This window comes from Carassius gibelio, chromosome B10 (assembly GCF_023724105.1).
Source record: "Carassius gibelio isolate Cgi1373 ecotype wild population from Czech Republic chromosome B10, carGib1.2-hapl.c, whole genome shotgun sequence".
Classification (NCBI taxonomy): domain Eukaryota; kingdom Metazoa; phylum Chordata; class Actinopteri; order Cypriniformes; family Cyprinidae; genus Carassius; species Carassius gibelio.
Window position 1 is genome coordinate 11732108 of NC_068405.1, and position 21557 is coordinate 11753664.

The window sequence follows — 21557 nt, forward strand, 5'->3', positions numbered from 1 at the left end:
GTGCATCTGCATAATTTTTTGTTTACAAGGTTATCAACACAGATTATGCAGAATCGATTTTCCTAAAAATATCAGAGCATACTAATAATGAGTTTTGTAGCCTTATAGCGATCCATTAACCTGTCATTATTGTACAGAAGCAAATGCATTAAGAAAAGCAATTTAAAAGCAAGTTGATGGTGTTATATCATATATCATTGGTTTAAATCATCATTTATTTGCTCTTTTGCATGTGCATGCTGGTTTACATATCCATTCTGTTCAGAAATCTTTCTCTGGGTGTTGGGTCTGGCAATAGAAAGAACAGTTGATGGTTCCCTGCAGTGTATTAGTGAGAGGAAGGGTGGGTCATCTCTGCAGAGGGCTGCAGGTGGCAGAATGAGTCAAGCTGAACAGAATGCAGAGAGAGAGAGAGAGAGAGAGAGAGGCTGTGGATGGTTTGCTAGTGCCCTCTGTTGGCTGCAGTGCTGGCAATGGCTTTCCGTGATGTGTTAGATCCCTACTATGAAGTGTTTATTTCATACCTCAGCCAGTAGGGGTCTTACACCATCATTCTGAACCATGCTCTGCCCACAATCATTTCAGCAAACCCTCTTTCTCTATTTTTTACTGTCACTTTGTGTTACACACAACACGCCTTCTGCTCCCATGATGTTTTGCCTCTTATTTCTTTGAGGGCATACAGTCCTATTATATTTCTATTTCTCTCTGTCTCCTCACATACACTTTCTAGAACTGCGTTTTAAAATGATTTTAGGAACCAAATTCTAGGAACTACACAAGTGTCTTGTGCTATACTGATTAAAGCAAATTAACAGCAATAAATATTCTTATAAATAGAGACTGAAGACATAATAATGACTGCTGAAAATTCAGCATTGCCATTGCAGGAATAAATTACTTTATAAAATATTCTTAAACAGAAAATAGTTATTTTAAATGGTAATTAATTATACAATCACAATGTTACTGTTTTTATTTTTTAAATAAGTGCAGCGTTGGTGAGCATTAGACACTTACATTAAACATTAAAAAATATTCCAAACCTCAAATTTTGCACAGTAGTGCATTTTATCTGAAAAATATATCTATATTTTATAATATACAATATATAATCTGTACATCTTTTCAATATAGATTATTACTTATCAGGTAATTAATCTTGTTTGAGGATTTTTTGAAATTTTTATTAAAAACAAGGCATAGAGACAAATTAAATCCCATTAAAATATTTTAGCATATATTTCTGCATTTTACTGTCTATATATCATAGATATTTTAAACATTAGACCAACATACTGTGCATCTATCATTCAGTAGTGCAAAGGAATAAACAACTCTAATTTTACCGGTTTATCATCAGTTATCATGACCTACATCACCAACACCAAATATAGGCCACAACTTGCAGAGCAGAGAGAAAGAATGAGAGGAGAAGACATGCATGTAAAGGGAGTGGGAAAAGAGAGAGAACGTGAATGACAGAGGAAGAGAGGTTTTTAGTGCACACTGCGGTGGGTGGTGTGACTCTGGATGCCCTTGCTGAGGGCACTGTTGGTGCAGGCTGTCTGTGCGGTGTCTCTCAGATGGGTGCATCTCTTTTAAAATCTGGCACACTTATGTAAGTAGGGTCAGGGGAGGAGGGGAACCACTTGTAACAGGTTTCTGTCCTGCCAAAGGTCAATGTTCACAGGTCAAAACTCAAGATACTAATATCTTTCAACAGTCTGATTAGCTAAATGTTGTCATTTAAGGATATAGGGAGAAGGTCTAGCTCTATATTTAGGGTTTTAAATAAGTTTTTTTCTAAGGAGAGCCATTTAATCTGTCTTAATCTTAATCTGTTAAGATCTGATAGCAAATAAATTATAGTTTAGAAATAGGTGAGAATGTTAGGCTGTTATATTCAATTTTGAGGTTGTCAATTGGCTGTCTTATACATAGTGCTTTCTCTATTATTCACAACTCACCACACTCAGTTCCCCAAAGCTACAACTCACTTATGTAAATGTCAAGACAGTCTTGTTATTGCACACTGACTGTGAAAGTACATGCACATGAAGAATGATAGGCCTGGTTAAGCTTTTAAATTTCCTGAAGTACAGACCTAATAGAGCAAGGACTTATAAGACCAAGCCTGTCAAACCTTTGTTAAAAGACTTAATTATGAGATATTGTTAATTTGTCTCTGCAGTAGAAGTTTCATACTGACATGTATGTGTATTATTCAAGTTATTATTATTAGTTGCACAGTAAAAATCAGTTTGTATTTTGCAAATATGTCTTGATAATCTATCAGCAAATCATTGTCAAAAACGAATGTGCATTGTGTGTGGGTTCTGAAATGACCGCAGATGGGATCAGAAACTAAATCTGGATTGTGGATGTCTGAAAGTCAAAAAAGTATGTGGGTATCTGACCCGCTTGCTTACAGAGTGTTTTGTGTTGTAAAATATCTGTTATCACTCACAGTGGGTTTCCAAAAAGATCCAAACAAAAACACTATGAAAACAATGCACAAGCTTACTGTTTCACCCATACTGCATTTTCTGCCCAGGGAAAAAAGGGTAAACATTAACTGAAAATATGTATATATTTAGAAAATAAGTCCGTTATTTCTATCTTTTGTTGTAGTGTGTCAGAAGGAAATAACAGTTTAAATGTCCAAACATTTATTTTTTTGCCATTAATTGTAATAATCCAGTAAGATTTTTGTTTGCACAAGGAGTCTGACAGCAGCCTGTGCTCCACACAGAGATCTGATTTCCCTATCATCCAGTTTGTCTGGAATGACATGAAGAAACTGAGTCAGACTAAATGGAGAAGAAATGTGGCAAATTCTCCAAAATGCTTCAAGAAATCTACCTGCAAAGCTACAGTACTGTTAAAAGTTATAGGCACTTGTGTAAAATGCTGTAAAATGAGGATGCTGTAAGAAAATAATGTCATAGATTTTCTTTATCTTTAAACTTCTATTAACTGAATTAAATCAACATTTGGTGCGACCATCCTTTTCATTTAAATTGGGTCATGCCCTAGGTGAACTTGTGCATTGGAAGGTTTATTGAAGCATATCTTGGAGATGTTGCCACAGTTCTTCTGCATTTAGTCTGTCTCGGTTTCTTCTGTTTCTTCATGTCATTCTAGACAGAATGGGTGATGAGATCGGATCTCTGTGTGGAGCAACTGGCTGTTGACTCCTTTTGCAAACAAAAATCTCACTGCATCATTAAAATTAATGGCAAAATTAATGTTTGGAAATGTAATCTGATATTTCCTACTGACACACTACAGAAAAAAATTATTAATAAATAAAATAACTGACTTAAAATCATGGAAATATAGTTAATATAGTTAATAAGTGCTAATAATTTTGATGAATGAAGAGTTAACCTACCGCTTTATATGGTGATGACATGAGGCGACTCTAATGCGACGGGTTTACGCTGAAAATCTGCCCTGGCTTTGTTTATGTCATCGGTTTCCGAGTGATACGTTCCCTCATGTGGTGCATTTTGACGGATGCACAGAGATCATGCCCCAGGCGCGCACGCCCTGATGACCTGGTCTGTCTGAAGTCAAAGCCACAGATGGAGAGAGAGGCGGAGAGAGAATTGCACATTCTGGAGCAATGATAATTACAGATTATAATGAATATAGCCGTTCTGTGACCATTAAAAATAAACATATTCTGCAATAAATTCTTAGCAAAATTTTATTTAATTTTTCTTTCAGAAACATTAAAACGCTTGGTAATTTAGAAATAATTTTGATTGCCATTATTTGGGTTGAAAACGATAATCATGTTTGAGAAGTCGCAGCACTGTAAAAAATTGTAATAACAAAATAACAATAATTTACTGGCAGCAGGTTTGCCAGTAAGGTACTGTTTATTTACAACTGTCGACCATTAATTTACAACTCTTAATTTTTACAGTGTTTTACCATAATTACACCATTTTAATTAACTCTGCTTCCATTGCTTCAAACAGCTTGAGTTTAAAACCTAGCATTCATACGATGTTAGTACTGTGAACGTATTTCATCTGAATCCACTGAGAAGGAGCAAACACTTAATGTGTAATAGTAAAGTAACTAAAAACACGATTTTTACTCAAACCGTTGCAGTTCACTGTTCGCTAAAGCACACATGCATGTGCAGAAGTACTTAACATAGAGATCATCACTGTATCAGCAACGCCATATTTACTCTTTTTAAATAAAGCAGCAGAATATCAGCGGTTGTGGCTCAACATTGACTGAAGCACAGGCGCTAGACTCCTTTCAGCACAATGGTGAACCACAAAACTACATTAAACTAACAGATCTCTCTTGTGCAAAAACTCATTAATATAGTTGAGTTCAGTATTTACTCTCCTTATCAGTGTATGACTTTGCATAGCTTTTTTTTCTATGGATGTTCACGAATATTTCAGTTAAATTAACTTTTTTCATTTAGTAAATCTGGTTCTTATGTAGTATATTGCTATTTTTCCTTGACTTAGCAACCATGCTGCCAGTAAGTAACTGTTTTTCTACAGATTGTTGCCGTACATTACAGTTTATTACTGTTAAATTATGTTTCTTGTTTTTTTTTTTCATCTTACATCTTTAACCCTTTAAACCCTACAACAAAATCATCGGTTTTAAATGAACACGTACAATGTGCACACTACAGAGTGTTAGAATAACACTGAATCAATTAAGTTATTCAGATAATTCTGTGGTTAATTAAGTGCTGATTGAGCATTCGTGATGAATACATGCTATTAACAAGCAGAATCACTGAAGAAAATAGAAACACAAGAACTACACTGACTTCAGCCACAGTTGAAATATCAACTGAAATAAAAGAAGACATTAAATCTCTCAAGATCTGATTAAACAACTCTTAAAAATGCTTCACATTACTAACCAGACTGACTTTATTTCTGTCAGATGTCTGCAGAAAAGATCTTTAGATTTAGTGTTACCGAGGTTTAAATGTTTTTTTTTTTTATTATTATTATTTCACTACCAACATGGAGATCAGTATTTTCTTTAGTTGGGCTCTTGAACCGTGACTTTTTAACAACATGTTTTTAAAACTCGTTTGTTATAACAAAAAAGAGCCAAAGAAAAATAAATAGATCTGGTATTGTTTATAGATTTTACTTCAGGTTCACTCATTTTTACCCAGTGTTTTCTCTTACTGTATATCAATTATAAAAAAATAAATAAAAATAATAAACCTTTTTTTTGTAATTTAGACAGACACATCAAGAATCAGTATATGAATCACAACAATGGTGACAATCCACAACATAAATAAACAGATCAACTCTGAACAACACTAAACATGCTAATAAAACTCAAGACAAACAAAAGCAAAAATACAAACACAGTAAGAATTCAAGAAAATAAGTGGATAATTCAGCGGCATAAATTATTCATGCCACAATGCATGATGGGAGTCATGGTTGTCACCATTGTTGAGATTCATATGCTGATTGTTGATGTCTGTTTTTGAGTATCATTGACATGATAGTCCAAAGTGCTTTAAACCAATCTGTTTTGAAGTCCTTATTTTCTGGTTGTCATGTTATTGCTCATTTTTAAGTCGCAAGAGCTGTATATACAATCCACTGAAACAACTGAACTCTAAATTAATTCAGCAACACTATAAGTCAGTCTAGTAGATTGTAGTTATCAGAAACAGTCAGCATCACCTGGCCAATCGTAACAATTTTGTTGTAACAGATACATCCTGAAGACATAGTTACTGCAATCAAACAAAAGCTAAAGTTCAGAGTCAGAGAGGTTTTATTATGATTTCAGCCCTATACAGCTTGTGCACAGTGAAACGAAACAGCATTTCTCCAGGACCATGGTGCTACACAAGACTACATTAACTACAAAACTCACAATGTACTGAACAAAAGACTATACAGAATTAAATTATCTTAAATGATCTAACATTATACTAAAACTGGAAAGAAAATAGTATATATATAAAAAAAAGCTAAAAAGTTGAACATGTGCATGTTCATACCTGAATGAAACAGCCTGGGATACATATACATAGAACAGGTGACAATATTAATTGACAAGGCATGATATTCGAGGTAGATTTTATGCGAATGTAGGGATGTGCAAAGTATGCAGTTCAGTTCAGTTCAGTTCACATGGAGCTGGGGAGTCTGATGACTCGAGGGAAGAAAGTCAAGTGTCAGAAGAAGAAGTGAAGAAGTGACGTGCAATTCAGCCAAGTATGGTGACCCATACTCAGAATTTGTGCTCTGCATTTAACCCATCCGAAGTGCACACACACAGAGCAGTGAACACACACACACTGTGAGCACACACCTGGAGCATTGGGCAGCCATTTATGCTGCGGCGCCCAGGGAGCAGTTGGGGGTTCGGTGCCTTGCTCAAGGGCACCTAAGTCGTGGTATTGAAGGTGGAGAGAGAACTGTACATGCATCACCCCCACCCACAATTCCTGCCGGACCGAGACTCGAACTCACTACCTTTCGATTGGGAGTCCAACTCTCTAACCATTAGTAACCATTAGGCCATGACTTGTCAGGAGGCCAACTAAAGCAAACACTGATTTCCACAATGGGAATGTCAAACGAAACATAAAACATCATCATCTAAATCTTTGTAACTCTCAATAAGATCTTCTGTAGATGTCTGACAGAAGTAAAGTCAGTCTGGTTAGTGATGCGTCAAGCTGGTAAAGCTGTTTGTTGAGTTGTTTAAATCTTCAGATGATTTCTTCTAAGGCTGTGGCTGGAGTCAGTTGAAATTCTTGTGTGTGTCTTGTTTCTCCTTGTGTCAATGATTCTATAGGTTAACAGCAGCTGTTCATCAGTATCTGAATTCACTCATCAGTTTGGCCATTTTTTTTACATAGATTTTTGACAGTGTGTCAAAACAGTGGGATTCTACAGATTGTCAGGTGTAGATTTACTTGACAGCAAACTATTGTTTAACCAAAATACAATAAATTAGTTTAATAATTAAATAATAATAACTAACTAAATAAAAGACAATTTTTAATTTTGCTTTAGCATTTTTACAATATTAAACAGTACACATACGTTTGCTTTTAAATACAGTTTTGTTTGCTACATGGCGAGATATCCAATTAACAGCTTTTTACTTAAGACTTTTACTATAGATTTAAAAAAATATATATATATTTTATTTTTTTACATTCTTTTGCATTTTTAATAGGTTCACAGCCAGTTATACAGCATAATCCAATCTCTTACAGACAATTTTAAGTGTTTTTCCTCATCCGTCACTCTCCAAAAGTGATGAACCAAAGCTTAAAACGCACTGGCCTAGTTCATGGAAAGATAATGCATCCCAAATGGTCGCTTTCTAATTAACGTTTAGCTTTTTTCCTCTCCAAATATAATGACATTGATAAATATAGCTGTTGCTTTTTAGCTGCTTCCATCAAGCTGTTATATTTTCTTACAAGGTTTCGAATATCAGAATGCATTATATTTGAGAAGGCATCCCCTCCCCCGGTGTGCCGCACCAACACCATCGAACTGAGCTATGAAGAAGTGGAGGAAAAGGAATACGAATGGGAGGGGTGGCTTGAAACTGAGAGAGAAAGAGAGAGAGAGAGTGCGCGCAGCACCAGTGGCAAGGAAACACACCCGTCAGCTGCGCGCAGAGAGAGAGATAGAGAGAAAAAAAAGGCTAAGCGCGGACAAAGGAAACATGGACGCATCAGAGAAGTATCCGTGCGCGTTTAGAATGGAACTGAAAATTAGGCCATTGTGCAAATAAATGTAAAACCTTTAATGCTGAAGTGGGAGGCAAGATATTGCAAGCTGACAAGGCGGAGAGCTGTTTTTAATCCGTCTGCGGATCATATGATCTTGCGATGGCTGTTGCAGGGATATGTGATTGCCTAGACAAAAAAGTGCCTCTTTCTGTTTTACTATTATTATTATTTTGTGGCCTTGCTCTCGGACAAATACGATATTCCGTGCCAGAGGAATCGGAGAGTGGAACGATTGTAGGTGATATTGCACAGGATTTGGGTTTGGATGCTCGAAAGCTCTCCACCCGAAAGATTAAGGTAAACTCTGACAGCGGCAAAAGGTACGTGGACCATAAGAATGGAAAATTATTGGTAAACGAGAGAATTGACAGAGAGACATTGTGTGATACAAGCGCCGCGTGTGTTTTGAATCTAGAGGTTCTTCTTGAGGACCCAGATGAAGACCATAATGTCGAGGTGGAGATAACAGACGTGAATGATAATACGCCGCAGTTTCCCAGAGACGAGTATCAACTGGAAATCACAGAGTCGGCTTTGCCGGGCTCTCGTTTTCCGATCGAACACGCGCAAGATCCGGACATCGGTACCAATTCGGTTCGATTTTACCGGCTCAGCCCAAACGAGCATTTCGCTCTCGATTCCAACAAGCCTTCGTTGAATACTAAGCACATCGAGCTCGTTCTCAAAAAGCCTTTGGATCGCGAGCTCGCCCCTTATCATCAGTTAATCCTGACAGCGACAGACGGTGGCAAACCAGCACGAACAGGTACCGCAAAAATTAACGTTCGCGTCTTGGATTCGAATGACAACAACCCCCTTTTTGACAGCTCGGTATATAAAGTCAAACTGCTTGAAAATTCGCCAAAAGACACTTTGGTTATCAAACTGAATGCCACAGACCAAGATGAAGGAACAAACGGGGAGGTGCTTTATTCATTCAGCAGTTACACCCCAGACAGGGTCAGGCAGATGTTCAACATGGACACCAACACTGGAGAAATCAGAGTCAAGAGCAATGTGGACTACGAGGACACTAATTCGTACGAAATGTACATCCAGGCCATGGACAAAGGCCCAGCTCCAGTAGCAGCCCATTGCAAAGTGGTGGTGGAGGTCGTGGATGTCAATGACAACATTCCAGAGATAGTGCTCTCTTCACTATCCAGTCCAGTGCGTGAGGATGCCCGTGCAGATACCATAGTGGCCCTGATCAGTGTGACTGACCGGGACTCTGGTCCTAACAAACAGGTTACCCTTGAAATTCAACCCGGTCTTCCTTTCAAAATCAAGTCGTTAAGAAATTACTACACCTTGGTAACCTCTGCCTTTCTTGACCGTGAGACCACAGCAGCCTATAATGTCACCTTCAGCGCTACCGATGCTGGCAACCCTCCCCTTTCGTCTCAGAAGACCATTCAGGTGGACGTTGCAGATGTGAATGACAACCCTCCACGCTTTGAGCAGACCTCCTACACTGTGTATGTCATGGAGAACAATGCACCTGGAGCCTCGCTCTGCACTGTCAAAGCTCAGGACGCGGATGTCAATGAAAATGCTCGCATCACCTACACAGTCCTAAATGACAACAATCACGGGATCCCAGTCACCTCCTATGTGTCGATTAAAGCGGACACAGGTGTTGCATATGCCCTTCGCTCCTTTGACTACGAGTCATTACGGGAGTTTCACTTCCAGGTTAAAGCTCAGGATGGCGGTATCCCACCACTCAGCCGTGTAGCCACTGTCTACATCTACGTAATGGATCAAAACGACCATGCACCTGAGATTCTGAGTCCTCCAGCCAATGGCACACGCTTAACAGAGACGGTTCAGAAAAATGCAGATCCAGGAAGTTTGATCACAAAGGTAGTGGCCTATGATGCAGATGCAGGACAGAACGCATGGGTTATCTATCTGCTGGACCAGGCCAGCGATCTGGAGCTCTTTAAAGTTCATGAACACACAGGAGAAATTCGTACAACGCGGCACGTCCTTGAAGACAACTCCACCTCTTTCAGTCTTACTGTACTAGTAAGGGACCATGGCGAACCACCTCTGTCATCCACCGTTACAATCAACATTGCTGTTATGGAGGTGCCACTAAAAGTCACGCCTGACCCCAAACGAATTATCCGCCCTCACAGCTCTCTCTTGTTTTCCAATGTGACTTTGTACCTCATTGTAGCCTTGTGCGCCACCACCTTTGTGTTCTTGGTGACAGTGGTTGTGCTAGCTATTGTGCGCTGCCATGCCTACTGCACCCAGCCCGGGTCCTGTTCGCCCTGCTGTGTATCCCAGAAGGCCCAAGCGGAAGGCGGCTCAGGAGGGGGCGGTGGAGGTGGTGGCGGCTCTCAACCCAATAACAATGTGGTGCTTAGACGAGACCTCAAGGTTGAACCTCGTTATATTGAGGTCCGGGGTAATGGCTCGCTGACCAAAACCTATTGCTACAAGACCTGTCTGACTGCTACATCGGGCAGCGACACGTTCATGTTCTACAACACGGGCCGACCCATCAGTGGCACCTGGGGCTCTGAGCGCTTTTTTACAGGAGGGAGTGGATTTGTTCGCAGGCTTAGTATGCCAGATGCAGCACTACAGGTGTGTCTCATTATAATGTATGTATCCGTAAAAATAAAAAAATAAAAAACTGGGGGGAGAAAACTATCACATTTATAGTAAAATAAATAAATAAATTAATTAAACATGATGCCAGTGTTTGCGGTTTTACATAAATTCTAAATAACAGTAAATGTTAAATAAATAAATAAATATTTAATAATAATAATTTAGTCATTCTTTTTGAGTCATTTTGTAGATTTAAACCAGAAATGATCTGGTAAATCACCTTTTTATTACAAAAATATTCATTTTACAATATTTAACCAGGAAATGATGTATGTTAAAGCAATTTTCACCATTTATATGCAGCACAAGTTCTGTCTAAATTGAAATAAAACTAGATATACTGGAAACCATAATTGATCTTTGGCTCAGTGCTACTCTGGTTTCCAATATGTTTTAGTGTAAAAGGTAATTTGGTCGGACCAAGAGTTGCAATAAAGCTCTGTGCCCAATGTGTCAGAAGCTTCTGACCTTTTCATCTCCTGTTGTACTGTGTGGTTATCTAGTGCAGCTTTAAAGTGCTTTGCTTCAACCTGCATTAGTGTCAAACATCAAGACTTTCTAGAGTAGCACATTGCATTTATGATGATTTAGGCGTTTGCTCCCATCTGTAGCTGTCATCACATTTTTAGGATTATTTCCTTCCTCCCTCTCCCATGTCGCTGTCTATACTCGACGATTGTATTTGAATTTGAACATTATTTTTTTGTATCCTAAATTACACTGATGTATATATGTATGTTTTGGGTGCCACATCGATAATTTTGGGATAAAATGCCTCAAAGTTAATGCAGATAGGATACATTTTAGTATATGGCATGTGCAGTGCACTGCTGTCATGGATGCTCAATTGATGTATTTTTGTGAGTGTAATTGGCGTGAATTCATGTTCACTCTGTCAGCCACGGATTCGTGAAATGTGTTTTAATTAGCCAGAACATGATCCAAAGGCTGTACAGCCTTGATCTCTGGCTCACGGGAGAAGATGTTGCAGATGGTTTAAAAAAGACAAAAATTGTCTAAAAATGTTTGTAGTACAAGAATAACTTAGTTTGCAGAGATGCTCTTGACAGTCTCAGATGTGTTGTGAGAGGCACTGCAGCACATTCGTCACTGCAGAGGATTTAGGAGCAGAGGCCGTCTGTCCAAGATAAGAGAGCAGGCAATGAAATTAACCTCCAGCCTTTGATTCTCTAGCCCTGCAAATTGCATTGTGTGAGCGAAGCGAAGTCTCTTTGCATGCACCCCCCCACCCCCCGAAACACCTGATTAAAGAATGTTATTTGCTCAAATTATGTGGGCCACTCACTAGTGCCTCATTCCATTACATATTACCCGAACCTAGATTTTTTTTCAACCTATATAATTATTCACTGAGAATTGCTGGAAGAACAGATGACCTTCTTATGTTTAAGGTGAATGGTCATCTTGTGACGAGTGCTCAGTTGGAGTTGCTTTGGTTGAGAGCAGAAAATGCTCAAGTGTCATATTACATGAGGTCAGCTGGTATCCCAGGATGCTATCATTCCCGTACCATGGGGACTGAGGAGATGGATGCTGGGAGAAGAGAAAGATGTTTAGGGACTTGATGTTGAGCAGAAAGGGCAAAGTCATTTAAAAATGTGTGATAACGGCTAAAGTGATGCACAGATATAACCATTTTGGCTGATACCAAATATGCATTTATTTCAGTGTTATGGCTGTGAAGTGCTAAATGGCTAATATTAAAATTATGATTCTATAATAATGAAATAAAATCACCACAATCAGTCATTTTCAAAGCTATGAGGTGAATTTGGTCATCACAGTATACAGTTGAAAATATAAAAAGTGCATATTCAGTAAATAATACATTTACAGTATCTTCAAGATTAATTTGAATGAGCATTAGATTATAGCAAAGATTATCCACACTGTAAAACGAATAAAAAAGATTATTGGGATATTTTTCACAAGAAAATACCACTTGAGTCTTTGTACCTAAACATTTCTTGTTTAATTAAATGTGTTCTTACCATTACTTTGGAAAAAAAATGTCACTAAAAATATGGTAAGTTTACTAATTACTAATTAACTAATTACAAAGTAAATCTGAAACTTTTTTATGGTTAAAATACTGAATAAATACTGACAAAAATACTGAAAAAATACTGATAGATTAAAATCTCTAATATCAGTCATTAATCATATGTTACCATATATCGTGCATCCCTTGTCATGTTGTGTATGCTATTAGGTGAATGTCAAGTGTCCTTCATGTGCTTTATTATGAAGAACACTCTCTGCACACATACAAGTTTTATACCAGTGAGTCATGGGCCATGGCATAGTGCCAATAATCGTTCCCTGTAGTTCTGGTCTCCTTTAGCTGTGGTTCATATTAAAATGCAAGACAGAAACACACACACAGAACAGCATGATTTATTGATGAGAATGTATCTAACCCTTTTCTGTCCTTCCACCCTATCTGTCCTTCTATCTCTCCTCATCTTTCTCTCTTTCTCTCCTTCTCCAGCCCAAAGGACCAAATGCTGACTGGCGGTACTCTGCATCGTTGAGGGCAGGAGTGCAGAGGTAAGCACTTTTGCTGTTAATAATGTCCTGAAAGAGTTACAGTCCTCTCTGAACGAATATAGAAAACATCTATTCTCTGTTTGCTGTAGCTAAATAAGAATTAAATGTTAAGAGTGTGTTCTGATCTTGAGTTTGGTAGCTGAGTGTAAAAGCTCTTTAAATCATGCCCATCTCTAATTTCCTCATTTCCTGACGGGTAATAATCAAATCCTGACCCTAAATGTCATTATGCAGGAAACCAAGGAAATCTTGTTTGAACTTAATCAAATAGAAGGGAGAGCAGAAGCTAAAAAGCATCCTCAAAATACATCAAATGTTTCAAATAATTTTCATTAAACAAAGAATCGCTATTTCACTCATAATAAATAAATAAATAGTACACTTTTACAGTAATGTTCAGTTTGTAAAATTAGATATTGCTTCTGGTACCATACATTAGCAATGAAAACAATTTTAGAATTTTAGAATGTTAATTATTTGTATTTTTTATAAAAAATAAATATTTATTGAATTGCCTTTCATTTTTATATTTTCAGTTTTCATTTCATTTTTTAATTAATTAATATAATTTAATAATAAGGTTTTAATAATTAAATTAGTTTAAAATATTAATGAACGTTTCTATTTACCTTTATTATTATTATTATTATTATTATTATTATTATACTTAAATATTTACAATTAATATAAATTATTATTCACATTATTATTATTATTATTAAAGTACTTAATTTTTTTTAAATGCCAAAGCATCATTTATAATTATTGTTTATGTTTTACAGTTTATGTTTTTCATCTAATATTTAAACTGTATTTTATTTAAGCTTTATTTTGATGAATGAAAACAATTTTAATAGTTTTAATAGTAACACTGGTTTATACAACTAACCGAAGTATTGTTAATATTGTTCAGTTCATAAAGTCTGATGCACTATAAATGTATTTTTACAGTATTAACCCATTTTCACCTTACTCTTACATCCAATATATTTCCCCCTACATATTTTATGAATGCAAAGTAAATTTAGGAAGCAGTGCAAATCAGAAACATGTCAGATTTAATTCCTCAACCACATGAAATCATAGTTTAATAGGCATACTAATTTGTCTCTGTATATATTTACTGTTGAACAATTTTAATAAAAAGAGGATGAAATAAGAAGTTACAAGGAGCCAGTTAGCAAAACAGAAAGACTGTCAGTTCTTCTGTCTGCAGTATCTGTAATAGAGTCCCATCCAAACACCAGAACCATGACCAACAGGAGCTTTCTGACTTCTTCCTGACCTCTTGTCTATTTCTCTGTGGACCAGCTGTGCTCTTCCTGTCTTCATCACGCACAAACACAAGCTTTGAAGCGTTTGCTAAGGGCCTTTCCCTGGCATAGTGGCTCTGCAGTCTGATCTTGAATATGTAGGTCATCAGCATTCTCTACAGCAGATGCCCAGTCCTTCACAACCAAGCATAAAGGACAAGCTAGCAGATGAGCTGATTGTGTGAGCTTACCCACAGCCGATAAGCAGAAAAAAATTCAAATCTCAGGGGGGGTATTTCGATGCACAAATACTTACAAAATGAGTCATCTCTGAAATGCAAAATATTTATTCTATAACTCTTTACACTCGTACACAGACTTACATCTGGAGAAAACAAGGCCCCCTCCTCTAACCACCACAAACATACATTTTCCAAAGGGTGAATGACTGTCTGTGTTATGTTATAATGTTGTGCTACCCTGTGGGCTCATCTCCGGGGATGGTTTTGTGTCTGTGTGTGCATGTGTATGTGCGTTTTATGTGGTTTTCTGTGTCTGAAGGCAGGTGCAAAAACGGGCACAGGGGACATTATACACAGGGGACAAATTAGATGGAATTTCACTGAGCCACTTAGAGCACCATATTAACATAATACAATTGTGCATACAAAAAAAAAAAAAAAAAAAAACATTTAGATGTGCACCAGTATTAAATTCAATGTCTATTCTGTCAAATAAGATCATTTCATGGCTGATAACCGATAAATTGCACATATTAAAATTCTATTCGGTTTTGTGTAAATAAATTAAAAATAAAACACTAAAATTAAAACATAATCATTTTAAATGTTAATTTGGCGAAAGGTTAATTTAGATCTCACAACATTATAGTGCACAGAATATTCATTTCGATATTTTGAGACATTTTGAGATTTGCTACAGTGTTATTAAATTATTAGCGTTTTTAAAGTGAGCATAAGTTGAAGGTAAAAGTGATATCATGGTAATATTGATACATATTTAAATAGAAAAAAAGTGAGCATCTGAGTATCGGCTGATATCAATAAATCAAAGAGTTTTAATATTGTTCATTATATTAGAATTATTAAATGAATCAAATGTGACTAACACATTAATCATTTTACAAAATATTTATATTTTCAAATAAATATGTTGTTAAGCAGAAATGGCATATAAATTGGCATATAAGAATGATTTATAAAGGATCATGTGACAATGAAAGACTGGAGTAATGGCTAATAAATATCCAGCTTTGCTATCACAAAAATAATTACATTTTAAAATATATAATAATACAAATAGAAAACAGTTATTTTACATTCTAATAATACTTTTTTTCTTTTTTTTTTTTTACAATATTTCATTTTGTTTTTCTGGTAAAATAAACAAAACCTTGGGGTGAGCATTTATTGTGTATTTTTTGTTAATTTATTATTATTATTATTATTATTATTATTATTATTAAATCTTAGATTTATATGATGTATTCATAACTTTTTACTGAGCATCGATGAACCACAAATTAAGATTAATAATTCCTGAATTGATCTACTCTCTGAAATCTTTTCTTTTCATTTTAACCTTCTCCAAACACCTCCAGTACCCAAACCTCCTCTCCAGTGGTTTTAAATCCATACCCCTCAATTGACAAGCCTCTCCTTAGGCAAGAAAGTTACTGATTCACTGTGCCACAAGGCAATGGTGCATTTCAGCTTTAAGGGAATTATAAAGGACTGTCATGTTAACGCACACACACTGGTTGAGACATATGGGCACACCCTGTGCTGCATTGCAGATGCCCTGCTATACCCACATCCATTCTGCTCCTCATGTCTGTACATTGATAATGGATGTAAAGGAGTGCTGTGGCAAAATTCATAGTCCTGCTCTTTATGTGGGGGCTTGTCTGATCATGGTTTCCATGGTGATAAACACACCAATCCATGCTGAGAGCCAAAGTCCGTCGCTGGAAGGTATATGTAGAAAATGAAATGTCCCTTTAGCGTAATGCATTTTAATGCATACTTGCAGCTCTAGGGTGCAGCGTGGTATTTGTTGAAATTTTAAGTACGTACTACATCTTCAACTGTCTACCACAAATTCCCAGGCTTATGTTATGCATGGCCTGCTGACAGTCTGAGAGAGAGAAATGGAGAGAGGAATGGAGGGAAGATAAAGATGGTAAAGAAACTGAACAATGTATTAGGGGAAATCAGATTATGAAATTGCCCTTTGCAAGAGTAGAGAGGCGCTGAAATGGTAATATATTTCCAAACAATCCACATATTTTTTTTCTTTCATGAACACTTTCGCTTTTATATCATCTTTCTTTTCACATTTCTTTTGTGTTTCTTCATCATTCTACACACTGTAGAAAATCCAATTCATAGGGCCCTATTTTAACGACGCAAAGTATGCACTCAGGGCGTGTCCAAATCCACTTTTGCTATTTTAACGACAGAAAAATGGTTGGCGCGCCCTGGCGCATGGTCTAAATGGGTTGTCCCTATTCTCTTAATGAGTAATGGGTGTTTTTTGAGCGTAACGTACAATAAACCAATCAGAGTCTCTTCTTCCATTGCCTTTAAGAGCCAGTTGCGCTCGTGCCATGACGTATTTGCTATTTACACTACGAATTTGGCAAGAAATTTGACTATATATATATAGCCTACAAAAAATATCTTATGCATTGCAATCCTTTAATTTTTCATATTTGGCATGTTTGTGTGCTGCTGTGCATCCCTGTGTTTAATAAGCAGCATGTACGCTCTTTAAATAACAAAGAAAAAACATGGCGCCAGACTTTAGACCAGGTTTTAGTTGGTCTATTGCGCAGTCTTTGCAATCTTTTTTAGACCAGCACGCCCAGGGGCACAAAAATGAGTGCAAATGCATTTGCTAATTAAACGACAAGGCGCTGGACGAGAAAATGCTAGCAGCGCCAGACTGAAACTAGCAAACACACTTGCGCTGCACCTTGCGTCGCATTGCGCCGGGTATATTATAGAGCTCATTATATTTATTTTCCAGTTAATATAAAAACCCTCAAAACAGGATACATTTATTTAAAATATGCCTTAAGATATTATGAGTAACTCATATTTTCTCATATTTTATATTTTGTCTTTTGGCAGATTTTATAAAATATCTACAATATATATATATATATATATATATATATATATATATATATATATATATATATATATATATATATATATATATATATATATATATATATATATATATATATATATATATATTAATATACTTAAAAAGAGGTCATTTTTGTATCCTCTTGTGCATCTTCCTGCCTTCTTTCCTGTATATATTTAGAAACTCTGTCAATGTGCTTTCCAGTCAACATGTCTGAAGGAGTTAAAACATCACGAGACCATTATGACAACTCACCCGCCGCACACACATCACCTCACACACAGCACATTAGATCACAGATAGTCTAGCACACGCTGTAACATGTACCTTCACCATCACGCTCACCTTCAGACCAAAGCTTAAATAAATGCATGCAAACACAGCAGCTCTTGACACATAACACAACTGTCACCCTCAGCTACTACAGCCTAAAAGTGAAGCTGTATTTTAATGTGAATTATTTTTCAAATCATTTTTACTGAGCATTTTTTCAGTGTATTTTTAATACCACTCAAAATAATAATAATAAATAAATAATAATAATAATAATGGATGTGATTTTTTTTTCAAGAATAATGACATGCTAAATGTTTTATTTTTTAGTTCTGTGCATATGGAGGAGGCATCAGCTGTGATGCAGGGAGCGCAAGGCATGCTGGTCCAGAACTGGCCCACAGTCTCCAGTGCAGCAGGTGAGGTCACATCTTAAAGACATCCGCAGTTTAATTACATTTTAATCATCCGAAACCAACGACTCAATCATCTTCTCGCAAAACTTCATGCTCTTGCTAATCTAGTAATTTTCTCTTGCAAATTATCATGTCCATCAACCTATTACATCTGTTTTAATTAATATGCCTAATACATATGGTGATTCTGGATTCCTCGTAATGAATCTTAGGAAGAAATCAAGACTGAAACTTTTTGAGCCAGATTGAAGCTGATTCAAAGTGACATGGGTTCATGCATGTTTAAAACAATCTGTTTAAAGCAGGTTATGTTTATTCATCCAAAAAAATATCAGCTCTTCCTCTCTCTCTGTCCTCTTCTTGCTCTTTTAAAGTCTTGCATGCCCTGAAAGATCCTGAATCTAAGTACAAGATGTACTTTGTGTTGTCTCTTCGTGTTGCAAAACTGTTCTCTAGATCCAAAATGACAGGGAACAAGTCTGCAAGTCTGGCTTGAGCTTTCCCATTAATTTTTTCAGACTTTCTGCAACTAGCAATCCAGGCAATGACTTTCTGTGGTCGATGGTGTGTCATTTTTATAGAGTTACTAGAATATTTTCCTTCTCTTCTTCCGTAAGTCCATTATTAACATGTACTGATGTAACAAGGCCAGTCCTTCCTTGAAAGAATTCCCTTTGTAATTTAGTGGTGTCCCTCAAATGCCTCATTTCAGCACATAATTAGGCAACAAAACCATTAGTTGACACAATAAATCAAATATGTTTATTTTGGGTAAGCACACAATGGCCAAGCACACAGTTTCTGGAGTATCAACCATATTTAAATACAGGAGTGAAACTGCATTTAAATAATAGGAGTGAAGTATGCAGTGATTGACACCAATGTTCTGGCATCTGGCATTTGGTATCTGCTAGTTTTGACCAAAGTGATATTACAGCGACTAAAGACTCATTACTTTAAGTGATTTTTAACTAAAAACTGTCAGCAGAGCCATCATGTTTTTTTTTTTTTTTTTTATGTCTATGGGTTTGTCTTGGTCCATAAAGAAATCCATAATGAACTAGGCAAGTGCAGGTAGAGATGCTCCAAGATGGAGCATTTGATTTTTTTATGGGCTGTTTCTTATTTGCTTACCTAGTTCCGTGTGATTTCTTGTGCCATGCATACAGAATTTGCACAACTGATTTGCATTTAAATATCTCATTAACAACTGGTTAATAATATATTCCCCTACAACAATGTTGTAAAATATTGGCAGTGTACACGCTGCTTAACATGCATAGTATAATGCATTGCTGTAGAAACAAACTTTTCCTGAACATGGTCACATTTCTGTGGTTTGAACAATGAACAATATAGGACAGTTGTTAAAGGGATAGTTCACCTAATAATTAATATTCTGTCATTAATTTCTCACTTTCATGTCATTCTAAACCCGTAAGACCTTCGTTCATTTTTGGAACACAAATTAAGATATTTTTATGAAATCTGAGAGCTGACCCTGCATAGACAGCAATGTAATTTAAACGTTTATGTCGCTGTTTTATGTACAGCTTGCATCGTCTTTTGCTTTTAAACAAAGTGCAGCACATCCGGATTCTACTTCAGCAGCTCCACACGCATGCATGGTATTACTGTCATAATGTAATTCTTGTAGATTCAAAAAGTATTCTTGTAGCTTCATGACATTATGGTTGAACCTCTGATGTCACATGGATTATTTTAACAGTGTCCTTAATACCTTTTGGGGTCTTGAACTTGACAGTTGCATTGCTGTCTATGGAGGGTCAGAAAGCTCTCGGATTTCATCAAAAAATATCTTAATTTGTGTTCCAAAACTGAATGAAGGTCTTACAGGTTTGGAACGACATGATGGTTAGTAATTAATGACAGAATTTTCATTTGTGGGTCAACTATTACTTTAATGATGAGATGCGAAATAATTCAAGATATCTAAGATGATGCTGTGATGAACATTGCAGCTGGTGACATACTTCACATTTTTTCTGAATTTTGTTTCCATTTTGCTTTATTTTAGTTTAGATTCATCACAGTTTCTCCTTCATAGTCATAGTTGCCCATTTATTCATATGTACACTCTTCAAAAATGGCACTTCTAAAATATATAGATTCAGATGTATGTATTAGAATAGATAATATTTAAAATATTTAGATTGTACTGCATGTTAGCTTGCTTATTGTGCATAATTTAAGATCACATAGCATACTAAGAAGAATCTATGCTTTTAACCACAGTTCCAACCACACAGGTGTGCAATACTGTATGTGAATGTTTGTTTCAAATATGGGTTTGGGAAATACTGAATCATTTATCTGTAATGGTAATGGAAGAACTTAAGACAATAGCTGTGTAACAATGCTTTTGGGAAATACACTCCAGTATAATTTATCTAAATGCTTTTGTCACTACCTGATTTTTTTTAGGAGTTAATTCAGTTGTAGAAGGCAGTAAATTAACTGTGTGTGTATAGAACATGATTAAGCATTACAAGGTAAATTGACAACCCAATTTACCTCTTGTGTGTACATGCCCATTGTGCTAAAATTGCATCTTTCATTTACTCTGCTGAAGTTCAGAACCGAAGTATCTAAATATTGTGATGCACGAGGCCTGTTTGGGGTTATTGAATTTGCATTACTGAGATATGCTTCTCCTCAAAGATCAGCCAGATAGACAGAGGACGATCAATCTAATGTGCCATTAGAGGAATGAAGCAAGTGTGGTGGGTCTCCTGGGTGGTGGATGGTGGATATATTGACAAGCTGATAGAGCAGAGCTGAACTGGAATGACGGCAGACAGTGGATAGCATTAGTGGGACAGATCAAGAGAGGCACTGAGGGAAAAAAGAGGAGAGGAGAAAGATAAATCCATTGATTCTTTATTAGCAACCTGCAGAGAGGTGAAGCAGAAGGACGAACTACACACCGCAAATCTGATAGACTTTTGAAACCCAGTCTAGTTGTCCAACTAAATAGTGTTTATTAGCAGGCTAATGTTGTGTTGACTTATGTTGTGTTATTGAGGCAACATAGGTGTTTTGTGTAAGCGCTGGTTTAGTGCTTGCGAATTACAACGCGATCGAGGTCATGGGAACTGGAGGAACGGAAAAGAGACCATGCAGGAAAATGAGACACAGATGAATATGAGAGATATATGAGGATACTAAACTGAGAGTCATTTAAAAGATAAAGCTTGTGGGATGCTGAGAGATGGCGAGCAATAGAGGAGGAAAGGGATGATAGAATGAGAGTGATGCTGGAAGAGACGAGGTGGGATGCGGGGGCTGGAGATGCACAGAGGTTCAGGATTGACAGACCCCTCCGGTGGTCTTGTTGCTAGGAAACACTGTGTGACTGGTTGCCAGGCAACAACAACGAATCTTAGATACTGCAGCAGGAGCAGCTGGGAGTGGGCGAGTGGGGGTGGG

At 36.7% G+C, this 21557-nt stretch overlaps 1 protein-coding gene across 14 annotated transcripts in view; it reads left to right on the forward strand.

The window, feature by feature from the left end:
* Nucleotides 1-21557, forward strand: part of LOC127966758 (protocadherin alpha-C2) — a 60804-nt gene that overhangs the window by 33471 nt on the left and 5776 nt on the right. For 13 of the 14 annotated variants that reach the window (XM_052567975.1, XM_052567978.1, XM_052567979.1 and 10 more), the window contains 2 exons: nucleotides 12930-12988; nucleotides 18022-18110. In XM_052567975.1, coding sequence (XP_052423935.1) covers nucleotides 12930-12988; nucleotides 18022-18110 — 148 coding nt within the window. Of the gene's footprint in view, nucleotides 1-7531; nucleotides 10391-12929; nucleotides 12989-18021; nucleotides 18111-21557 lie in introns of those variants that run through there. The other variant, XM_052567973.1, reaches the window with a different exon arrangement.